At 34.5% G+C, this 20,731-nt stretch overlaps 3 protein-coding genes across 3 annotated transcripts; 1 reads left to right on the top strand and 2 right to left on the bottom strand.

Moving 5' to 3' along the window:
- Nucleotides 1-1,066: 1,066 nt before the first annotated feature.
- On the bottom strand, nt 1,067-9,347 carry LOC100371188 (cyclin-dependent kinase 10-like). The gene is made up of 10 exons (XM_002741632.4): nt 9,115-9,347; nt 8,906-8,978; nt 7,752-7,823; nt 6,659-6,964; nt 5,845-5,974; nt 5,510-5,633; nt 4,909-5,048; nt 4,142-4,194; nt 2,989-3,067; nt 1,067-1,304 (listed from the first exon to the last, which is right to left on the bottom strand). Exons 1-10 carry the CDS (start codon nt 9,238-9,240, stop codon nt 1,244-1,246), a joined length of 1,164 nt encoding a protein of 387 aa, XP_002741678.2. The 5' UTR covers nt 9,241-9,347; the 3' UTR covers nt 1,067-1,243.
- Nucleotides 9,348-9,418: 71 nt separating this feature from the next.
- On the top strand, nt 9,419-12,376 carry LOC100370289 (NADH dehydrogenase [ubiquinone] iron-sulfur protein 3, mitochondrial-like). The gene is made up of 6 exons (XM_002741626.3): nt 9,419-9,522; nt 9,774-9,833; nt 10,743-10,990; nt 11,253-11,378; nt 11,479-11,598; nt 11,861-12,376. The coding sequence occupies exons 1-6, from the start codon at nt 9,465-9,467 to the stop codon at nt 12,020-12,022; spliced, it is 774 nt and encodes a 257-aa protein (XP_002741672.1). The 5' UTR covers nt 9,419-9,464; the 3' UTR covers nt 12,023-12,376.
- A 3,724-nt stretch (nt 12,377-16,100) lies between these two features.
- On the bottom strand, nt 16,101-19,934 carry LOC100371038 (ras-related protein Rab-13-like). Its single transcript, XM_002741631.3, has 2 exons — nt 19,371-19,934; nt 16,101-16,813 (listed from the first exon to the last, which is right to left on the bottom strand). The coding sequence occupies exons 1-2, from the start codon at nt 19,611-19,613 to the stop codon at nt 16,340-16,342; spliced, it is 717 nt and encodes a 238-aa protein (XP_002741677.1). The 5' UTR covers nt 19,614-19,934; the 3' UTR covers nt 16,101-16,339.
- Nucleotides 19,935-20,731: the final 797 nt, after the last annotated feature.

Below are 20,731 nucleotides of genomic sequence, written 5' to 3'. Positions count from 1 at the left end.
TGATTTTATCAGGCTCCACCCAGCAACAGCATCTTCCATCATCAATGAAATCATCGCACCACTAGTTTTCAGACAGTTTCAATAACAATAATAGGTTATCTTCTTGCTACATTGCCTTCATATTAGGGTATTGTATATTCCTAATTAATAATAGTGTACCTGGATTGCCCCTTTCTAAGATTTGTCTTTGCTTTACTTCCTCGGGTACTTACATGACCCATGTTTAAAACCAGCACCCCCCCCCCCCCCAAGACACTGCTTCAGTAATACTTTTGGAAATTCCACACATGTGATATGTCCCATTTTTAAAGTAGATACAAGAAAGCACTCCTGTGTGCTGAGTATTGGAGATATATTAAAAATTAATTAGCCTTCCAAACAAATAGCAAACAAATATTAGTTGGCAAGCTATTTGAGATGTACAACATCTAATTATGCAAATTAGGTAATTAATATGCCCATACTAGTATACATTTAACCAAAAACCAACACATGGTTCTAGAGATATCAGTGGAACAGGCAGACACACTGCAAAGACTCCCATTGAACAGCATGCATGTGCAATATTCACTTACCTGGGTCTTGGTCTTAAGCCATTGAAGGTAAAAACAATCAGTATGCAAAGTATCTAATTAGTATGCACAGATATTCATATGTACAAAAAGAAAGCATAACTACATAAAGATGGCCAAATCTTACCAAGATATTGTTTTAGATGCAAAGGAAAATGTGACCCTACACAAGACTAATTTCAAATATAATCTGATGCAAAAACTAAGGGTCGAGTTGTCACCATTTCGTTGTAATTGGTCATGTGATCTTTTTTCTCTGATTTTTTTTTTAACGACCAATTCCGAAATGTGAATACTGAAAACATAGCAATACGATATACTAGTATACAGACGTTGTACATAAAATCACTTACAAGTGCAGGGTCAATTTGTCCATGCAATTGTATCTAAAACATCATTTCACCTTTATATGGTTATATGGTACATGTCTCTTTAAACATGAATTTTACAATAAATAAGTCAATGTCGCTGTCAAGTCGATATAAACAAGAAGATTATGTGTAAGGCCAGTGTAAACATTTATTTAAAATAAAACATAGTGGCATTACCAAACTAACCAAATTAAATATAGCATTTAAAATATCCTCCACTGAAAAATACGAAAATAAAATTGTTTTATTTATATATATACACGATATAATGGTTAAAACGCAAATCAAATTAAATTCTCTTCATTTTTTTTTTGTTTTTGAGGATCCAAATGCACCAAAGTCTTGATATTGTGAGGACGATCTGTAATAAAACAAAACTTTATCTTTAATAAATTGCATGCATGTGACAAGTTTCAGCAATGTGCATAAACAAAAAATAGAAATGTCATTCAAATTGAGATGCCACCTTGTCAAATTGAGATGCCACCTTGTCAAATTGAGATGCCACCTTGTCAGGAAGTGGCTGGATTCAAATTGAGATGCCACCTTGTCAGGAGATGTCTGGATTCAAATTGACGAAATGCCACCTATTTAGGGTGCGTCCGGATTCAAATTGAGATGCCACCTTGTCAGGGGGTGTCTGGATTCAAATTGAGATGTCACCTTGTCAGGAGATGTCTGGATTCAAATTGAGATGCCATCTTGTCAGGTGATGTCTGGATTCAAATTGACGAGATGCCACCTATTTAGGGTGTATCCGGATTCAAATTGAGATGCCACCTTGTCAGGGAGTGTCTGGATTCAAATTGAGATGCCACCTTGTCAGGGGGTGTCTGGATTCAAATTGAGATGTCACCTTGTCAGGGGGTGTCTGGATCTAAATTGAGATGCCACCTTGTCTGGGGTGTCTGGATTAAAATTGAAATGCCATCTTGTCAGAGGGTGTCTGGATTCAAATTGAGATGCTACCTTGTCAGGGGGTGTCTGGATTCAAATTGAGATGCCACCTTGTCAGGAGATGTCTGGATTCAAAATGACGAAATGCCACCTTGTCAGGGGGTGTCTTGATTCAAATTGAAATGCCACCTTGTCAGGGGGTGTCTGGATTCAAATTGAGATGCCACCTTGTCAGGAGATGTCTGGACTCAAATTGACCAGATGCCACCTTGTCAGGAGATGTCTGGATTCAAATTGACGAGATGCCACCTTGTCAGGGGGTGTCTGGATTCAAATTGAGATGTCACCTTGTCAGGGGGTGTCTGGATTCAAATTGAGATGCCACCTTGTCTGGGGTGTTTGGATTCAAATTGAAATGCCATCTTGTCAGAGGGTGTCTGGATTCAAATTGAGATGCCACCTTGTCAGGAGGTGTCTGCATTCAAATTGAGATGCCACCTTGTCAGGGGGTGTCTGGATTCAAATTGAGATGCCACCTTGTCAGGGGGTGTCTGGATTCAAATTGAGAAGCCACCTTGTCAGGAGATGTCTGGATTCAAATTGAAATGCCACCTTGTCAGAGGGTGTCTGGATTCAAATTGAGATGCCACCTTGTCAGGGGGTGTCTGGATTCAAATTGAGATGCCACCTTGTCAGGGGGTGTCTGGATTCAAATTGAAATGCCACCTTGTCAGAGGGTGTCTGGATTCAAATTGAGATGCCACCTTGTCAGGGGGTGTCTGGATTCAAATTGAGATGCCACCTTGTCAGGGGGTGTCTGGATTCAAATTGAGATGCCACCTTGTCAGGAGATGTCTGGATTCAAATTGACTAGATGCCACCTTGTCAGGAGATGTCTGGTTTCAAATTGACCAGATGCCACCTATTCAGAGGTTGTCTGGATCCAAATTGAGATACTATCTTGTCAAAGGGTGTCTGGATTCAATTGAGACGCCATCTTGTCAGGAGATGTCTGGATTCAAATTGATGAGATGCCACCTATTAGGAGGTGTCTGGATTCAAATTGACGAGATGCCACCTTGTCAGTGGGTGTCCAGATTCAAATTGAGATATGCTACAATGTATCTTGTCAGGGAAAATAAACCTACGTGGACTCCATTGGTGGTTGTGTTGATTTTCGTTTATTTCTATGTTCAGGAAATGTTGGCATCATCTCAGGATCAGACGCTGAAATTTGATTAAAAAAAAAAAAAATACACTGGTATAATAACATATAGTAGACATAAAGTGATATTAAATTTAATTACCCCAATGTATGGTTACCAACAGTCATGTATACTAAATACACACTACCGGTAATAATCAACCACTCAAAACAATATAATTCTAATTTTAATTCTAAAAGTTCATCCACTTTCAAAAATAAATTTTAGTTTGTGATGCAATTAATCAAATTGTTATAAGGTTAATAGCATTGAACCTTTGCCCACCAACTCTAGGAAGGGACCACACTTCATTTCCTTTAAAATCAAAGAGAACACCAGCCAACATGCATGGCAGATACCAGACGTTTTTGAACTATTTGAATTTCATTGGCCTAAATACCCTCCAACATAAAAATAATAAGCTAACTTTATCATATTATATTGTATGACAATTACTTTCTAAAAAGGAGAAATAGGAAATCAAAGTAATAGCAATAATACTTATTTATTTATTATTACTTGGTTAGCAATATGCTAGTTGTCATTTATTACATACCACTTACTGCTATTTTGTTTTGACTTAGATATTTAATTTACTCATGTATTTTTCTGCTTAAGTACTTGCTCATTTATGTTACCATACTACTTTCGTTTCAAGTTACTTATTTTAAGTGATAAGGCCATGAACTAGACTAGTTCTGCTGAACTATTTTCATGGTCCACACCAGAATTATTTAAATCGTGTACATATTACATGTACCTTGTATATTAATTTTCCCCTTTATATATCTCAATTATTGTATACATAATTTTCTGATGAAATAAATTTATCAATCTATCAATATCCTGTGATGCAGGTTCAAGTTTACCTGAATATTTCTAGGCTTTCCAAAAAAAAAAGTTTACGTGTCTCAAGTTGTTGCATATAAAATGTAGGTTGTGCACTTTGAAGAGAGAAAGTACCGGTATGATTCTGAGCACTCAAATCAAACCCCAAGGAATCCATAGTGTTATAGGTACAATTTGGAAGGCATGATGGTGGTTTGGTTGTTAGTTGAAGTTTGTTTATATATTTATTGAACAAAACAATACTTACGAAATGGAGGTTCTTTGAAATAGGAACTTTCTAAACAATCTTCTGCAGTGGCTCTAAAATAAAGCATAGTGTACAACCTTGTTCAGTGAGAATCTTGATTAAAAAAACGCCTGTTGGCTGAGATAGCTCCCTTGTTAGCAATGCACATTTCAATTAAAGAACTGAAGATATCATTAGAAAATGAACAAATCTGAGAGAGGTCTACCCAAAGGACATATATACCAAGTATCAAAGCAATCAGGCTTGTAGCTTTCAAGAATTTGAAATAGTTTATGTGGACAATGAATGACGACTGACAATCACTCATATGATAAGCTCCGTTCAACAAAGTCAAGAGCGGAGCTCAAAATTAAATGCATAATGGATACAGACTAATGCACAACTTTTTTTTTGTCTCATACGTGAAAAACACTGGCTTGTACTGTACATGTACTGTATTAATCTCAATGTCCCTTATAGAATAATATAAAATTGTATAAAAGTTCCTAAATAATAGCGCAGCAATATACTAAAGCAAAATAAAATCAGATAAAAATTGTTTAAGTAGAAGAAGTAAACAATTTGTCGTGAAATTTAACCAATATCTTGAAAAATATATATATATAGCACAAACAAAATCAAACTAGGCCGAGATCCCAAACTGGTTAATATAAAATCCAAGTTTGACAGAAATTGAAATGCAACATGATTGGTCAAAGTATTATATCTAACTTGTGACTGACCCATTAGCCAATAAGATGCGTCATACTATAAAGCTGGAGACTCACCTTTTCTTTGGATCAAAAACAAAAAGGAAGTTCAGTAAACGTAGACCAGCATCAGACAACCATGGAAATTTATGTTTTAGATTATTGTATGGTTGTTTTTTTAGACTAAATGACTCCAGTAGTGGTAATTTGGAAAAACCCTGTAATCAATAATAATTTTATTTATAATACATCAGACAGTGAGAGAGATACTTCGAATACTAAGTTGGCAAGGGAGATTTACCACCAGACTTGCTCTTTTTTTTCACTTTTTTCTTATATTCTTTAATATTTCTGAAAATGAACCCTAATGTTGAAGCCAAAAGACAAAATTAGAGTAAATTATCAGTTTTTCCTCAAAAGATTTGGCTATTTGTGTCCCAATCTTCAAAAGGAAAGTGCAGACTATAACTGCAACTGACTATTTTGTGAATTTGTTATGAAAAGAGGGAACGGTGGTAAATAGGTTAAGGACATACTGACTGATGCAATCAGAAACAGCAGATATTTCTTATATATGTTGTATGAAGACAGAGACATTCAACTGCCTAGGTGCAAAGAAATGTTTATTTTTCGGTTTACTTCAAGGTAAATTAAGAGTATGCAAGAGTGCTTGACTTACCGGCCATATTGTATCATTTGGAGTTCCCAATAACTCTACTGTCATATCAATCTGCTGTATTTCAGACCTTCCAGGCATCAACGGTTTATGTGCCAGTAATTCACCCAATATACAACCACTAGCCCTGAAATTAACATGGTTGGGCAAGAATCAAATAGTACACAAATACAACATTAGTCTGTCTTCAGAATTTGTGTTAGGCTTTGATAAGATTCTTTCTGCATTTTGTCTGTTGCATTTTTACACTGTAGCAGCTCATGCATTTATATTCAAGAGATAAAATTATTGTTCAATTTTCAAGATTTTAAGATAGCTAGAAAAACCTGTGTACCTACCACATATCAATGGCTGTCGTCTGTTCTTTAGATCCCAGTAACAGTTCTGGAGCTCTGTACCACAGAGTCACAACCTTTGGTGTCATGGGTTTTAATGGGATCCCATATGTCCTTGCCAAACCAAAATCAGCTGAAAAGAAGATTGTTTTGTTATTTCTCACAATAGGGGGTTTCCAATTGATAGTGTTTGCGCGTTTATCGATTGTGCAAGGTACGACAGATTTTGAACGTTATGAACGCGCAGAGTCAGTGCACCGAACATAACAGTTTCCAAGTCGCAACGTAAAAATTCCGATGAAATAAAACTGCCATCATTTTTCAACTAACTCGAACCAGCCTCTGAAAATTTGCACACTATTTTGTCTAAGCAAGAATAACGACCATGCAAATTATTCTTGGCTATAGCGTAATATTTTCATATTTTTTTCGGGTATTTTGGGAGTTGAAAAACTATGTCACGGTCATATTTTACTCTGTGAAACACACACACATGTACCATCTCTATTTCAGACTATTTTCTTTGAAAAATCATCTTTTTCAACTGAAAATCCACATTTCTCAGCTGTCTTAAATAGTTCTTTTAGCTGCCCTCATTTATACCCAACCACACTCACTCTTTAAAAACTGTTTAAAATATGCCACTGACTCCTGGATTGCATGCCTACCGGTGCTTTTTTGGCTTTTTTTATTTTTTGGCATTTAAAAAGTTAAAGGAGTGTACTCATATCAAGTTGTTGTTAACAGAATTAACAGCCCAAGAAAGTCCACTCATGCGGTAATTCTTGATAGCAAAAAAAAACTGAAACCAACTTACCAATCTTAAGACATCCTTTATCAGTCAGCAATAAATTGGAAACTTTTAAATCTCGATGTATCACAAAATTATCATGCAAATATCTCAATCCATTAAACATCTGTAAAGTCAGGCATTTGACTTGTGCCTCTGTGAATGGGGTGATCATATTGTCAAGCAAACTGGCCAAATCCTGTTCACAGTACTCCATCACAAGAAAGATACTATCTAGATGGTTTCCAACGACAACCTCTTTCAGATGAACAATGTTTCTGTGATGGAGGTTAATGAGGAGGTGGATTTCCCGCAAACTGCTGATTGGGAGACCTGAAAACGAATCATTTTACTAAGTGAAGGTGTGGGGGTAGTCATTTGTCAGGTATTTGTCATCGTTAAATATAGTATTATTGTATACTTCATCATTTTTCCAAGCAAAATTGCTCAAATTCAGACATGTATATTCGATTATAAAGTTTGATGTTTCTCAATAACAATTATGACACCAACAATGAATTGAAGTGTATTATAACAGGGTACATGTACCAAATACTGTAAAAGGGTTAATTATCCACTGGGTTTTAATTTTGCTTATTTAGGTGACTGGAAAATGCACTAAATTAAAACCCAGTGAATATGTCAAATTTAGCATTGAACACATTATATGTTTGGATGCAAATGCTATGATGTATGAGATTAATATCACAAATACAGTCTAGCTGAAGTATTATTAACAATCATGTATCAGAGGTCAATGGTATTAACATGTTTTGAATTCAATACATTAATTAATTGCCATCTTGGACATATCACCTAATCATTTTTTACCTGGTATTGGCATTCCCCAATGAAATAGTAAAATAAAGATACCCCATTCAATGGCAGATGGGTGTCAATTGAGTCTCAAGTCATGATAATAATGCATGCTAAAAAGGCTCATCGACAGAAGCTTATTTGTAAACAAAGACACGCTATGACACATGCATGAGAAACAACTCCCCCACTTTAAATAAAAAAAACAGATTGTACAATACAACTAGATCAGCCCATTAGTATGATGATTGTAGACTACCAGTATATAGAAAAATGTTTTTTTTTTTTTGTTTTTTTTACCTACCATCTGATTCTTTTTCCATCCGTACTTTCTTTAGCGCAACTATCTCATGACATTGTGTATCTCGGGCTCGATCTAAGAAATGAATAAAAAAAAATTACCCCCAAATAACGTTATAACTGTGCACATAATATGTATGCTGATTGGCAATGAAGAATCCATTCTGTGTGAGTTCCACATGAATATCACTTGTTCAGAACAAAAGCATTAAACACAATCCCATTGAAACGTTTATTGTGGAAACTAAGGAATGGATGAGGTCATTAACCTATACAGTAAGTCCCTCATTTGTATTAAGCCAAAAAACACAAATATTGCATTTCCAGTAACCTGACTTCGCAGTAATTTTGCATACTGATCCAAACTTTTTAGACCCAAACTGGAAAATGGTCACTGAATTTTTTTTTACTAATTCTAGCTCCATTCACGTTGAACAAATTCTTCAAACTAAAATGGTGACGTAGCATATTCATCATTGTGTAATATATAAATGTATAGCAGTATGGAACAACAATCACAGTAGTAGCATTTGATATGAATAATATGAACAAAATATGACACAAAAAGTTATACCAGCCTCATTTTAGTTTTCAATGTTACCAGAAAAACACAGACTCATTATTTTTAGTAGTGTACATTTTTCTTGTTAACAAAAAGTCACAAACCCTAAAAATTTTATAATACTGTGAAATACTTTATTTTAGCTGGAATTAATTTTCACTGAAAAGGCATTTTGGGTGTTTTGTATGGAATTTATGTTCACTGATTTTTGATGAGTTGAATGTAAAAGGAAAAAAAGTATATTCAGTGGATTCTATTTTCACAAAATCATCCCTTCAGCGAAAATAAAGTATTCTACAGTATTAGGTTATGGTAATTTTTGGGTAGTGTTCTTGCATATTTGCAAAGTTTAAAAGAATGTAATTACAAGAAGTACCATTAATGCTTAGCCCAAATCATTAAATTACGAAAGCGAGCCAGTATTCATTCACTTTTTAGCTATTTGATTGGTCAAGTTCTTTGATATTTATGAACAGTTATAAATATTTTATAAAAAGCAAATTCACACCTTCATGATGTAAAGTTATTATTTTTTTTACAAATTGATACCTTATCAATATGTTGAATGCATGTTTAATTGACACTTGCGTACTTACAAACAATTCCATATGTGCCCTCTCCTATTCTATTTAACTTCTCAAAGTCTGAAACACTCCTGCAGAGACCAAGCTAGTAATAGGTAAAAATAAGCAAATAAATCTTATTAAATTTACTGCTTTAACAGACAGCGTAAAAATAACACACAGTTACAGTAATTTACAAGTTCAATAACATGTCCCTCCATCATTGTAAATCAAAACATTACCCTGTCTTCATCTGGGATGGGAAAACGTTTCCCTGTTTTCATAGACACAAGTGTGTTTGCCTTGTCTGTTTTGCTTTCTTCTCTTCCCTGTGACAGAGGAGCACATGATTTCTCAGTTCGGTCCATTTCTCTGCTATTCGAAGCGGGTGCACAACAGACACTCGTCCATCACTCCGTTTAGCTTGAAAAACATCGAATTTGTATTAGCATCTTATCGACAGACAGAGGCGCCCTCAACGTCCTGTTATACTGCTAGTCCAGGTGGGCCAATCAAATGACGAGTTACTAAATCTCATCGAGAATGGCGTCCAATAAAACGCTTTGTAACAGTGTGGCTTTGACTGGCAAAGATGGCGTCTTATCTAGGGCACCTTGCTCGTAGGACTGGCAACTTTTTGAGAATAAATAGTGAGTTTTTCTTTATATATGTCATTTTATGATAGACTCAATAGCAATATTGTGTGTATATTTACGACAATTGATGCTTAGCATGTTTCTTGAACACGCTGTAAATGGGCGTACGTGCATTTGTATACTCGTGTGATTGGAGTTCAGTTAACATTGTTGTAATGTAATATTTGTGAACAATAATTTGTAATGTAACGTGTAGTTTTCTCATTTAGTATTTTGTTCCAATTAAATAAACTCATATTTTACAGGGACTGTTTTTCCATCGGTTGCTGTATCCAGTTGTAGAGCATTATCCGCAGTCGCAACACGTAAGTGCGTAAGGGGATGACCGTTTGAAATCATTAGCTAAAAAGTTTGTTGAAAAAAATGAAAGCTAGACATCAATAGAATAAGAAAGTGCATGCAAGAAAACATGGAATATTCGAGAAAAATAAAAAATGTACAGACAAAACAGCCATCCCCAAGGATTTCAAATGTATGACCCCTATATCATTTCATTTGTTTTTTATCGGTTTCTTGATATTTCAACAGGTTTTAAGGGAGCGTAAAGTTCGATATTAGTACATCAAACTCCACTCCTAAACAAAGTAATGTTATCTGTGTCACAGTAATTATTGCGTGGGAAAATCTTCAATTTATCAAAACAAAACTTAAACAGGGCTTGGCTCCAACTTAACCATTGGTTCCATGGCTTCATTTGGGAGTGTTCATTTCTTCAAATATTGAAATTGGTTTTTGGCTTGCAAATTCTTATCTGCTTACAATTTGGACCCCAGAAACCTGCCTTATTTAACAGTTACGGTAATTTGTGCAAGCATACAAGGTTTGCAAAAGAGAATGCTTTTTGGTTTAGTCACAAAGCAGTATATTCATGTCATTATTCAGTTGTTGTGGATGTTGCATTGCAAAGTATGTATAAAAAAAAGTACAGGCAGAGTATCAACTGATGCACAGCAAAGGTTGATGCAACTGTTTACTTTCTAAGTACATACTTACGGTAATAACCTTATTATAAATCTTCCTGCTTAGTGTAGGATGCCCAGAACTGAGTAAAATGATGAAAATTATTGGAACTTTCTCACTGTGAATATAGAAACGTGTTCCTCAATGTTTTACAGACAAATTCTATTGTTTTTGGTGTCAGATGCATAATAATACTTATTATCCATCTATTCAAGTAAATAAATTATTATATAATATTTTTGTTTCCTATGCAGCCACAATTAGGCCAGGTGATGAACTTCAGAGGTCAACTCTCTCTGATTTTGGACGATATGTGGCTGACTGCTTACCAAAATATATTCAGCTGGTGCAGGTCACCCATTACAATGAATTGGAACTCATGATACATCCTGAAGGAGTGGTACCTGTCATGACTTTCCTCAAAGATCACCATAACTGTCAGTTTAAGAACATATCTGATATAACAGCTATTGATGTCCCAACAAGAGAAAACAGATTTGAGGTAAGCTGGTATGATGGTTTTTATCAATATAAAAAAGTGGAAGTGATATACCAACTGTCTATTTAATGGGCCTAATTTAGTGTGGCTGGATGTTGTGTGTATCTGGTGTATTTGTTTCAGTGAAACTTTGTTCAAAGGCAAAACAATGCTAGTACTTCCCTACGATTGAAGTTTTTTTACCCAACTGATAGTTTACATACAGTGAAGACAAACAAATATTGCAATGTTAAATAGGGGTGTCATCATTTTGTTCTTATTGCAGATTATCTATAATATTCTTTCATTGAGATATAATTCTCGCATTCGGGTCAAGACATACACAGATGAATTAACACCTATAGATTCAATAGTATCTGTCCATAAAGGTGCTGATTGGTATGAAAGGGAGGTAAGCTATCATTTTTGTGTTTTATAATTTTGGCATATTTGTATTACACCGTTCTTTCTTGATGTTTATGGATTTATACGACTGTTAATTTGTTTTGCAGGTGTGGGATATGTATGGTGTGTTTTTTGCCAATCATCCCGATCTGAGGCGTATCTTAACTGATTACGGCTTTGAAGGACATCCTCTGAGAAAGGACTTTCCACTGAGTGGTTACGTTGAGGTAGGTCCAGAAATTACACATTTTTGTATTTGTACAAGTAGTTTGTTATCTGTTTGGCATCCATATTTCTACACAAAATTGAATTGATATACAGTTATGTATTCTTGATAATAAATTTATGAATTTGGTATATTTAGGTAGAATTGTTACTACATGTTTTCTCACCATACCAGACATATAACTAACCCTACAACTCCCATGATTATGTTTTGATTTTGGCGCATGTGCAAATAATAACGCACACATTCATTTCTTCTTTTAGGTGAGGTATGATGATGAAGTCAAAAGGATTGTAGTGGAACCACTTGAACTTTCTCAAGAGTTTCGAAAATTTGATCTCTCCACACCATGGGAGACTTTCCCAGCTCATAGGAAAGTTGAAGGCGGAGGGGACACAAAGCTGGAAGAAGAAACCAAAAAATAAATAATTTATATAAATTTAGTTTTCTATAGTGGACCACAATTATCTAGGTACATTTTGTAGCTGGAGTGTTTTTTGAAGTTTGCAAGTTTGTTCAGAGGGAGGTATCTGGATATTTGTTTAAAAAAATTGAATGCGTTGAAATCAGCATGTGTATTCAGCATTGCTGTAGAGCACGTCTACATGATGAGCACCCTCAATGTCAGTTCAGTTCTGTACTCCAGCCAAGCTTGCTGGCTGGCTGGCTGTTGCTTTCTTGTTTGTAAATTATAATTTGTGCACACTAATAATGCTATCCTGAAGTAATGTGGAATGCAACTTAGCTTGAACTGAATAAAAATCCAAAAAAAAACAAAATTGTGGTCATTGACAGCTCATTTTTTTCCAGTATATAGTAGATTAGGTAATTGATGTTAGAATAAAAATCCATTGTCATCCAGATTACTGCCTTTATCCTAGTGGTCTAGTAATTACCTGATAAATAGTGCTAATGGTAAAAAAAAGAATGATTATCATGATTTCCTTACTAAACAGCCCTTTGATTATGGGAACTAGAAATTACCTTATTTTTTTTCCAAAAATGTTCAAGACCTGTAGCAAATAAAAAAATTGTATCCATTTGGTCAAAAGAAATTGTCAATCATCAAAATGTACCAAAACTATGGCGTCCGAAGTGTTGATGCATTTGTTTTTAAAAACAGACTATTCAATCACCTGGAGAGGAAGTGGTACATGTTCTTTTTTTCCTAGCTACACCACAATCTCAACAAGATGACCAAAACCATTCACACGCTGAAGAAAGATTGCATACACATGTAAAAAAACTAAAACAATTATCTTTATTCACAATGATCTACACAACATTGTTGCAATACAACACCAGTCATAGCATACAGCTGGGTAAAACTGTAAAATTCAACAATATAAATTAGTAACGCAAAGAGAAATCAAACCACCATTGGAGTATATTGCCACTATGCAAAACGGGCAAATGGAATTCCATAATTATAATAAAGGAATTAACTACCCATCCCCCACCACCACCACTGCCAGGGTGTAGAAAAACTGAATTCCGCAATAATCTGGGAACTACCCCCCACTGGAATATACCACCACTGCAAGGGTGTGCAAAACAGATAAACTGAATTCCACAGCTAAGCATCTGTCGGTGCTTTAGAAATCAAATAAATAATGATGTTCAGTTTAGACAGTTTTTCTGACCATAAGGATATGCAGCATATTGGATTGTTAAACAGTGCCAATGAATCTCTCTGAATGAGAAAAAAATAATGAAATTCTACACTGGTAGAAAGTGCACCTATAACGAAGCACTGTGTTAATATAGACAAGAAATATGTAAAAAGTGCAACGGTATATATATCATCAAACATTTGTAAATACATGTACATTTAGAATGTTATTAAAAAGAAACATCTTGGAACTTCCAAGTGTCTAAAATGAATAAACAAAAAATTTCACTAAAATGTTAATTAAAATGTATACACATACAACCTGATTAACTGCAAATTACAATAAGATCAGATATTGACGAGCTAACTAGCAAATGATTCTGCTTTTAGTTTTCAAGATACTTGTACTTGTCAATAAGGCAATGTTGACACTACTGTCATAGTTGTGCCCAAGTACATCGCTAGTCCTATCCAACGAGAATGTGCACAACTAATTTTTATTGGGTGTCGCAATGTTAACTTCAGAACTATAAACACAATTGGATCCACACAAAACAAATACTAGCGATAAAAACATAATTACATTAATACATTAATAGTGTTAATGTAATTTACAATAAAAATGAGTTAAATATTTGCAACATATTTTATGTGAGCACCATGTACCGTATAGCAGACCCTACAATACAAGAAAAGACTACATTATATATACATATTCAAGGCACTTCAGAAGAAAAAAAACTAAACTTAGAATCAGAAAATACCGTAAGTAGAACTAACAATGTTGTGACAAATCTATTCAACTGTTTTGTAAGGGTTGCTGATATCCACTTTGTACAATGCACTATAAATAGATTTATGTCAGATGTTGCCAAGAAAACTAACATTGAATCACAAGTTCTACATACAGATTTGCTTACTTTCATCATCTCTATTAAAAAACTCAAATATCAGACTATAGAGGGCAGTATAATCATAGAATGTTGGCTCCCCATAGCTGAATGATTTTTTTTAAAGTTCATCTCATATATACTGTAGAACCCGTTGAAATAGCTGCATGCAATTTTAGCGAATTTGACCCTTGGCATGAATTAACAGAATCTTAATTTCGCTACAGTGTTGACTATCTCCCTGTGAGAATATGCTTTCTGTTAAATTAGCTACATCTTGAATTAGCGAAATTACATATTAGCTAAAATAACATGCTAGCTAAAAAGACATGTTTTATAATATGATGTTTGGATGGATGAATAACTATGTACTTTGTAGACCCACATAGAAAGTGAAAGTTGTTACAGATCTGACCTTGTTGCTTGTATTCGTCTACTTCCTGGTACATTTCACATGTAGTGGAAAGTACAAATAAAATCCTGTGATCAAATTAGGGATTGACCATTAGAAACTCGGGAGGGAAAAACTTTTGAAAAGGCAAAGATTTGGAAAAACAAATCTGCACAGAAAAAAATAGCAGCAAAACATTTTCCTAATAAAAAAAACTATAGTAACTACCGTAAAATCTCTAAAATTTCGACCACTTTTAAATGATTTTTTTAATTGAAAAATGGTCAGGTTTTTAGAATACAAAATACCGATACATTTTTGGCCAGTCAAATTTTTTAGTGTAAAAATTCAACAAATATAAGTTGGGTTATATACAGTTGCATCGCAAATTAAAATTACACACACTTTCCTGCGTCAACAAAAAGAGTCACTTCTCTAAACAAATTTGTGGAGTAAAAATAAGTGAGCAATTTTTGGCAAGGTCGAAAATTTTGGAGGTCAACAAATAACGAAAATCTGTCAAATAATTAGGTGGCTGAATTTTTAGAGTGGGTAATATTTTATAGTTTTTACGGTACTTTAAAACAAGTGAAGGTGATAAATACTTTGCACAGTATTTCCCCTCCCAAAGTTTATAATGCTTGATCCTTGGACAATTGAATAAATCTGGGTCAAATTTAATGGCAAGCATATTTAATGGCTTAAAAGTATAAAGGTGAATTATTTCAGGGGATCAACAAGGGATAACTGAAGGCGCTGTTGGTTATCTGCAATCTATGAAATTCATTATTTTTCTAGTGCAGTCCACTGAAGTTGTACACAAGACAGAATAAGTTATAAGGGAACACACTCAGTACATTAAGGACCAAGCATTTGAAATCATTCAGTGTGGCTAGAATATTTGTTGAAATGAAAAATGGCAAGCGACGGAGACACCAAGAAAAACAACAATTGCATGCAAGGTGTTGCACAGAAAAAATGTGAACGCATGTCCAAATAAGACTGCAAAAAAAAAATTGCACTTGTCACAGTCTTCACGAAACTCCTCATGATTTCAAATGGTTTAGCCCTTACTAGCATCTTTAAAGGGGCAACTTCCAGTTAAGCCTAATCTCACAACAAATTTACTTTCTGGATTAAAATTACAATGGATAACAAAAGATAGATTAACTTTGTAAACAACATAAACAATAGTGTCCCATGATTCTTTGGTGCAATCCATGGGATTGAGCGGTTCCCCTTTAAATATACTGTAAACTTTTTATTTTTTTATGAGCAGTGGTATTTCAACCAACTACTACTTAATAGTAGTTAATTAGACTGGTATTTTTTTTATGAACACTCAAAAAATATGTTTTTTTTTTTTTCTTTTCTGTTTTTTATCTTTCTAATAATGGCAGAAATTAAGGTTAACAGAGTTCATTGGATAAAAGTCATAATGACTTTCACTTTTAAATTCATCATGAAATGTTTACAGAATGCACATAGAATTATTACCGTAAAATAAAGGTATACTTTTGTATTTCAGTTTCACGAGCCTATGGTTTCAGGCTCAGAGTCTGAAGTGGCAACAAACATGCACACGCAAATACACCAATAAAAAAAAAGCAAAAAATTGACAATGCTTTACTACATTCAGCATGGTGTGGATGCAATTCCAGATTACATCAAAACATGCAGGTTCTGTGATGTGCAGTTCAAACGATATATTAACGACTGATGTTGTTTCAGTTACTTTCTCAGAGGCTAGCTCCATATTGATACTCATATTAAATTAAAAACTGTTTTAGTTATTGTCTGAATTATTATTCCTTGCAGCTAAAATAAAAGATTCATAACATTGTAACTACTACTGGCATTTACTTCTTAACCATTCAATGATACTGAAAGTTTTAGGATTGCCATCACAGATTTCCTCTTTTATAGGTAGTTGGATCGTACTCTTGGTCCTCTTTCCACGGTTTTTCATATCTAAAAACTTTGCAATCTTGTGAAACATCTCTTCGACTCCGGCATCGGATTTGGCAGATACTTGGAAATGTTGCTCAATCTCAACATCCTGTGATTCAACTGTGTATTTCTCCGCTTGTAAAATAGTATCCTCACCATCGCCCTCATCAACTAAGTCCAGCTTATTACCAACGAGAAAAAGCTTTGCATTCTGTTCCCGGCTTTGGATGCTGAATGCCCAATGTGAGACAATGCTGTCTAGTGTTTCTGCATTGTCGATGTCGTAAACCATGAGAGCGGCCGATGTTTGTCTGTAGTACGTCTCTGTAATGGAACGCATTCTTTCGGCACCAGCTGTATCCCAGATATCAACCTATCAATAAAAGTTAAAAACATGGTTTGAGTTCTACATTTAAGTCTAAGATAAATTGGACAACCAAATTCAATCACTTCATTGCAGCTCATACTTTAGAATTGTACTTTATAAGTTAGCTGACATTGTATGTGCTCACCATTCATTGGTTGAAAGCACATGCAAATCACACTGCATTTTTAACAAACCAATTAAAAATCAACACAGCATTTTCATTCACTGTGAAATCATTATGCATGAAATCCAACGTAAACAACTGGAATAACCAGAAATGTGTCAAAACAGGCCAAAACATTGACAAAGTATTTTGGGGTTATTTCCTCACATTTGATAACGGTCAATTTTAATGAAGTATGAACGAGTATATCAATACCTCTGAAAGATTGGGATTTCAACATTGAACTTTAAAATTTGAACTATTTTTGAGACAGATGTTCGACCCACACCTTTCACACATCATGCGAGACTTTGCAGTGAACGGTAAATCACTTATTAACTATAGGGTTAATAGCCAACTGTGATTGCATTCATTTACTTTTACCTAGAAAAGCACACAGATTCTAGTTTCTTTGTTATGTTTCTGAGAAGAAAATGTTATATGGACTCCATCAAAACAAGAACTTGGCAAATTAGATACAACTGTTTGAGATTTGGTGATCTGTAATTACAAATATTTGTACCATGTATCGGTTATTTCACATCAAAGATGCTGTATTATAAATATTATAGTAGGGGTACAAAATCACCAACTGATACAGGAATTAGAGAAAGACTGTTGACTAGAGAAAAAACATTGCATAGCTAGATACTAGTAAGTAACTATGGTGATGATTCTGTAAATCATTTACCAGGACATGATGTACAAGGCTGATACCTCAAAATAAGACCCTCTAATCTCTAGAAATATGTCCATATTAATAATACGTGTTGATTTATAATGTAATTTTCCCAGATCTGTAAATTTACTAAACGTATGTCTCTTATGAAATTGAAAAGTAAATAAATTAGATTTATTATCAGTAAGGCACAACCTCAGTATTGAACCAAGATATCAGCGATTGTACATTCTGCGCAACTGATTTCTCTAGAGATTTAAGACAAGCTTTAATTTGCATTTATGGTAATCACCATCCCTCCGTGTTGAGGGACAATATGGTAATGGACTGTAAGAATCTACAGCAGTCTCACTAAATATTTATTTTCTTTCACAACTCTGATTTATGCTATCTAAATTGGGGCTACTTATACCAATTAAGCTGGCTGATATAAAAGTGTCAATGTAGAACCTTTTATGGTACCAGTATTCAGATTGATTTAGTGTCTAACCTTTCAGTCTTAATGTTTTATATATAGTAACTATGACTACGGTATACAAAAAAAAAAGTTGATTTCTGTCTGAAGTAAGGTAAATATGTTTTCAAGTAATTGAGAGGAATGTTATTTAAGAGGCATGATCTTCATGTTTCATTGTTTTTGTATAATAATCTACATAGCACTGAACCAAAATGATCTTTTTGGTACAAATGTATAATACAGCACCTAGACAGCTGCAAGGTTCATTTTTGTTTTAATAACAATTCATTTCAAGATATTTGCATGCTATTATTTTATATGGTATCATAAGTCACTTTGGCAGAGTGCAAAAAAAAAAAAAAAAGACTGCAAAACTGTTCTGCCAGGAGCAATATGTAAATCAGCTCAGGTATAAGTTTACAGTCCTTCAAGTTCAATACCACAATTTACTCAGCCAAAACTGAACTGTGAAAATCAAATATTTGTCTTTTGTTCCATGGAAAGGCAGGTAAAATAGGTTTGTTTTTTCAATTAGTTATGACACAGTCCCTAAACTATCAAATGTGTGTTGTTGTTTTTTTAGAAATATATATATATTTTCTGTTTCCCGGTTATAAGTAACCCTGATTTTCTAATTATCGTTCCCTAACATGTGATCTATGTAAAAATGCAATATTTATGGGTAATAATAATAAATATCCGGGGGGGGGGGCATTCTTATCAATCAATCCTAAAGGATGTTTTTACAGCTGTTTACTAGTACATGTACTATAACCAAACAATAGCACATAACAATTAACATATGTGACATGCATTCAGAGCATTGGATTTGTAAACGACACGTGTAGTTGGTTTCCTCGCTGACCTTTCCCCCATATCAAATGTCCAATCAATACCAGTGACAGTGAAAGATGCAATATGGATTTCTGTGCTATATAATTCTGTACTGCATCAAATTTAGTTTGCCCTCCGCAAATCTTTCTCGTACTAATCCTATATCTTTCTCTCTATGTAAGTGTAACAACGGTCTATCTATATAATATATTGTGTACGTTCCAGAAAAACATGCTACCCTATCCAAAATCAAATATAAGACATAAGAAGTGCGGTGTGAATTTGTTTTGATGGCCCTTGTTTTTCAAATTAGAATTATTTAGACCAGCTCGAATCACGTCATATGGTAACGTTTCTTCATGCCTGATATAAGTGAAAAAAAAAACAAGAAGTAAAACATAATTTACTCAAAACAACTCAAAATACCAACCTCGACAGGCTGTCCTTGACCATCTTGAAAACGCCTCGGGAAACTTGCTTGAGTCATGAGTGTCGTGGCCGTCGACTTTGGAAAACTTTCTCCCATGAAACGTCTGAATAAACATGTTTTACCGACTCCAGCATCGCCCAACAGGATTACTTTGTGGGTACGAAGTCGAATTTGATCTGGGACTATTTCGTCCGATTCCGCGTCGGACATTGGAATTTCATTGTTGTCGGCGTTGATAGGCATTTTCTAGAGCGAGGGTACTTCCTGTACGTCGGTACTATGTGAAACTTATGTGAGAGATCACATTCGGTATACTGTATCCCGGTCTTAGCGTTACGAACAGTTAAGCCACCTATCAGTGAATCTATCGATGATACCTGTTTGATGCTAGTCTGTGCTTTAAATATTTGGACATTTCATACAAATTTTCCTCTACCAAGCAACATACGTAGTTATTTAAAATAACCTTGTCGGATTCAAGAACCATCAAAATGACCAGACTTCATCAGAGTAACGTCAAGACCTACACAAATACGCACTAAAGATGTTTAGCAGCCTGCTGACGATCAAACATCGAAAACTGAAAGTTGGGTCACGTGATACATATCAGGTGGACTGAAGCAGGACATACCATTTTGGTGGGGCGGGGGCGTCGGGCGTGTTTTAGTGGGCGTATAGGCAGTTGTTTTCTAGGAATATTCAATATTTGTGGAAACCGACGTGGATTTTTACAATAAAATTTCATAGCATCGCAAAAATGTCATTACTTTTAATTATCTTTATTTAAAAGTGGGATTAAAACAACTGCTGTTGTAATATTTGTAAATACAATGTTTAAAATAAAAATCAATATTAATATTTTTTAACTTTTAGAAGGTTATGGGTACTCAGACACAGCTTTGGACTCACAGATTTGGTTATGTGTATGCATATATCAGTCAGCTGCATTTTCACAGATATAGACAGATTTGTCAACCAGTTTCAATCTGGTGGCCATGTGAAGTTTTATTTTTGACAGCCATCTAATTTGAACACAGTGGATATGCCAAGTTAACCTTAAAGTTTCCTCCACAAACAAGTACTGGGAAGTTTAAAGATGCACCAAGATCATTTCTGGACCTTCATTTTGGTTTGAGATTATTACCAGGTATGTGAAATATTTAAGTAAGACGTGCATATTATGGAAAATCAAATGAACGTCAATATTTGAATGATTTTCAGAATACTTAGATGATTATTCAGTTATCATTTTGGCTTTCTATGTGTGTGACTACATTTTAATTGCTAAAGATTTTAAATAGTGTACCAGAGGATCACTTGTTTCAATTACTATCCACAAGTGCGAAACGATTCTAACTAAT

Source organism: Saccoglossus kowalevskii, chromosome 6 (assembly GCF_978046115.1).
Source record: "Saccoglossus kowalevskii chromosome 6, keSacKowa6.1, whole genome shotgun sequence".
Lineage (NCBI taxonomy): Eukaryota > Metazoa > Hemichordata > Enteropneusta > Harrimaniidae > Saccoglossus > Saccoglossus kowalevskii.
The sequence above is the reverse complement of the archived record's forward strand: the minus strand, read 5'-3'. Positions and strand labels throughout refer to the sequence as shown.

Excerpts from the sequence above, each read along its gene's own strand:
- LOC100371188 (XM_002741632.4), bottom strand. The coding sequence starts at position 9,240 with ATGGACCGAACTGAGAAATCATGTGCTCCTCTGTCACAGGGAAGAGAA. Across the intron at positions 5,634-5,844 it reads ACGACAGCCATTGATATGTG|GGCTAGTGGTTGTATATTGG; the intron begins GTAGGTACACAG and ends TGTTAATTTCAG. Across the intron at positions 4,195-4,908 it reads GTTTTTGATCCAAAGAAAAG|AGCCACTGCAGAAGATTGTT; the intron begins GTGAGTCTCCAG and ends GCTTTATTTTAG.
- LOC100370289 (XM_002741626.3), top strand. The coding sequence starts at position 9,465 with ATGGCGTCTTATCTAGGGCACCTTGCTCGTAGGACTGGCAACTTTTTG. Across the intron at positions 9,523-9,773 it reads CAACTTTTTGAGAATAAATA|GGACTGTTTTTCCATCGGTT; the intron begins GTGAGTTTTTCT and ends CATATTTTACAG. Across the intron at positions 11,599-11,860 it reads CACTGAGTGGTTACGTTGAG|GTGAGGTATGATGATGAAGT; the intron begins GTAGGTCCAGAA and ends TTCTTCTTTTAG.
- LOC100371038 (XM_002741631.3), bottom strand. The coding sequence starts at position 19,613 with ATGCCTATCAACGCCGACAACAATGAAATTCCAATGTCCGACGCGGAA. Across the intron at positions 16,814-19,370 it reads GTCAAGGACAGCCTGTCGAG|GTTGATATCTGGGATACAGC; the intron begins GTTGGTATTTTG and ends TTTTATTGATAG.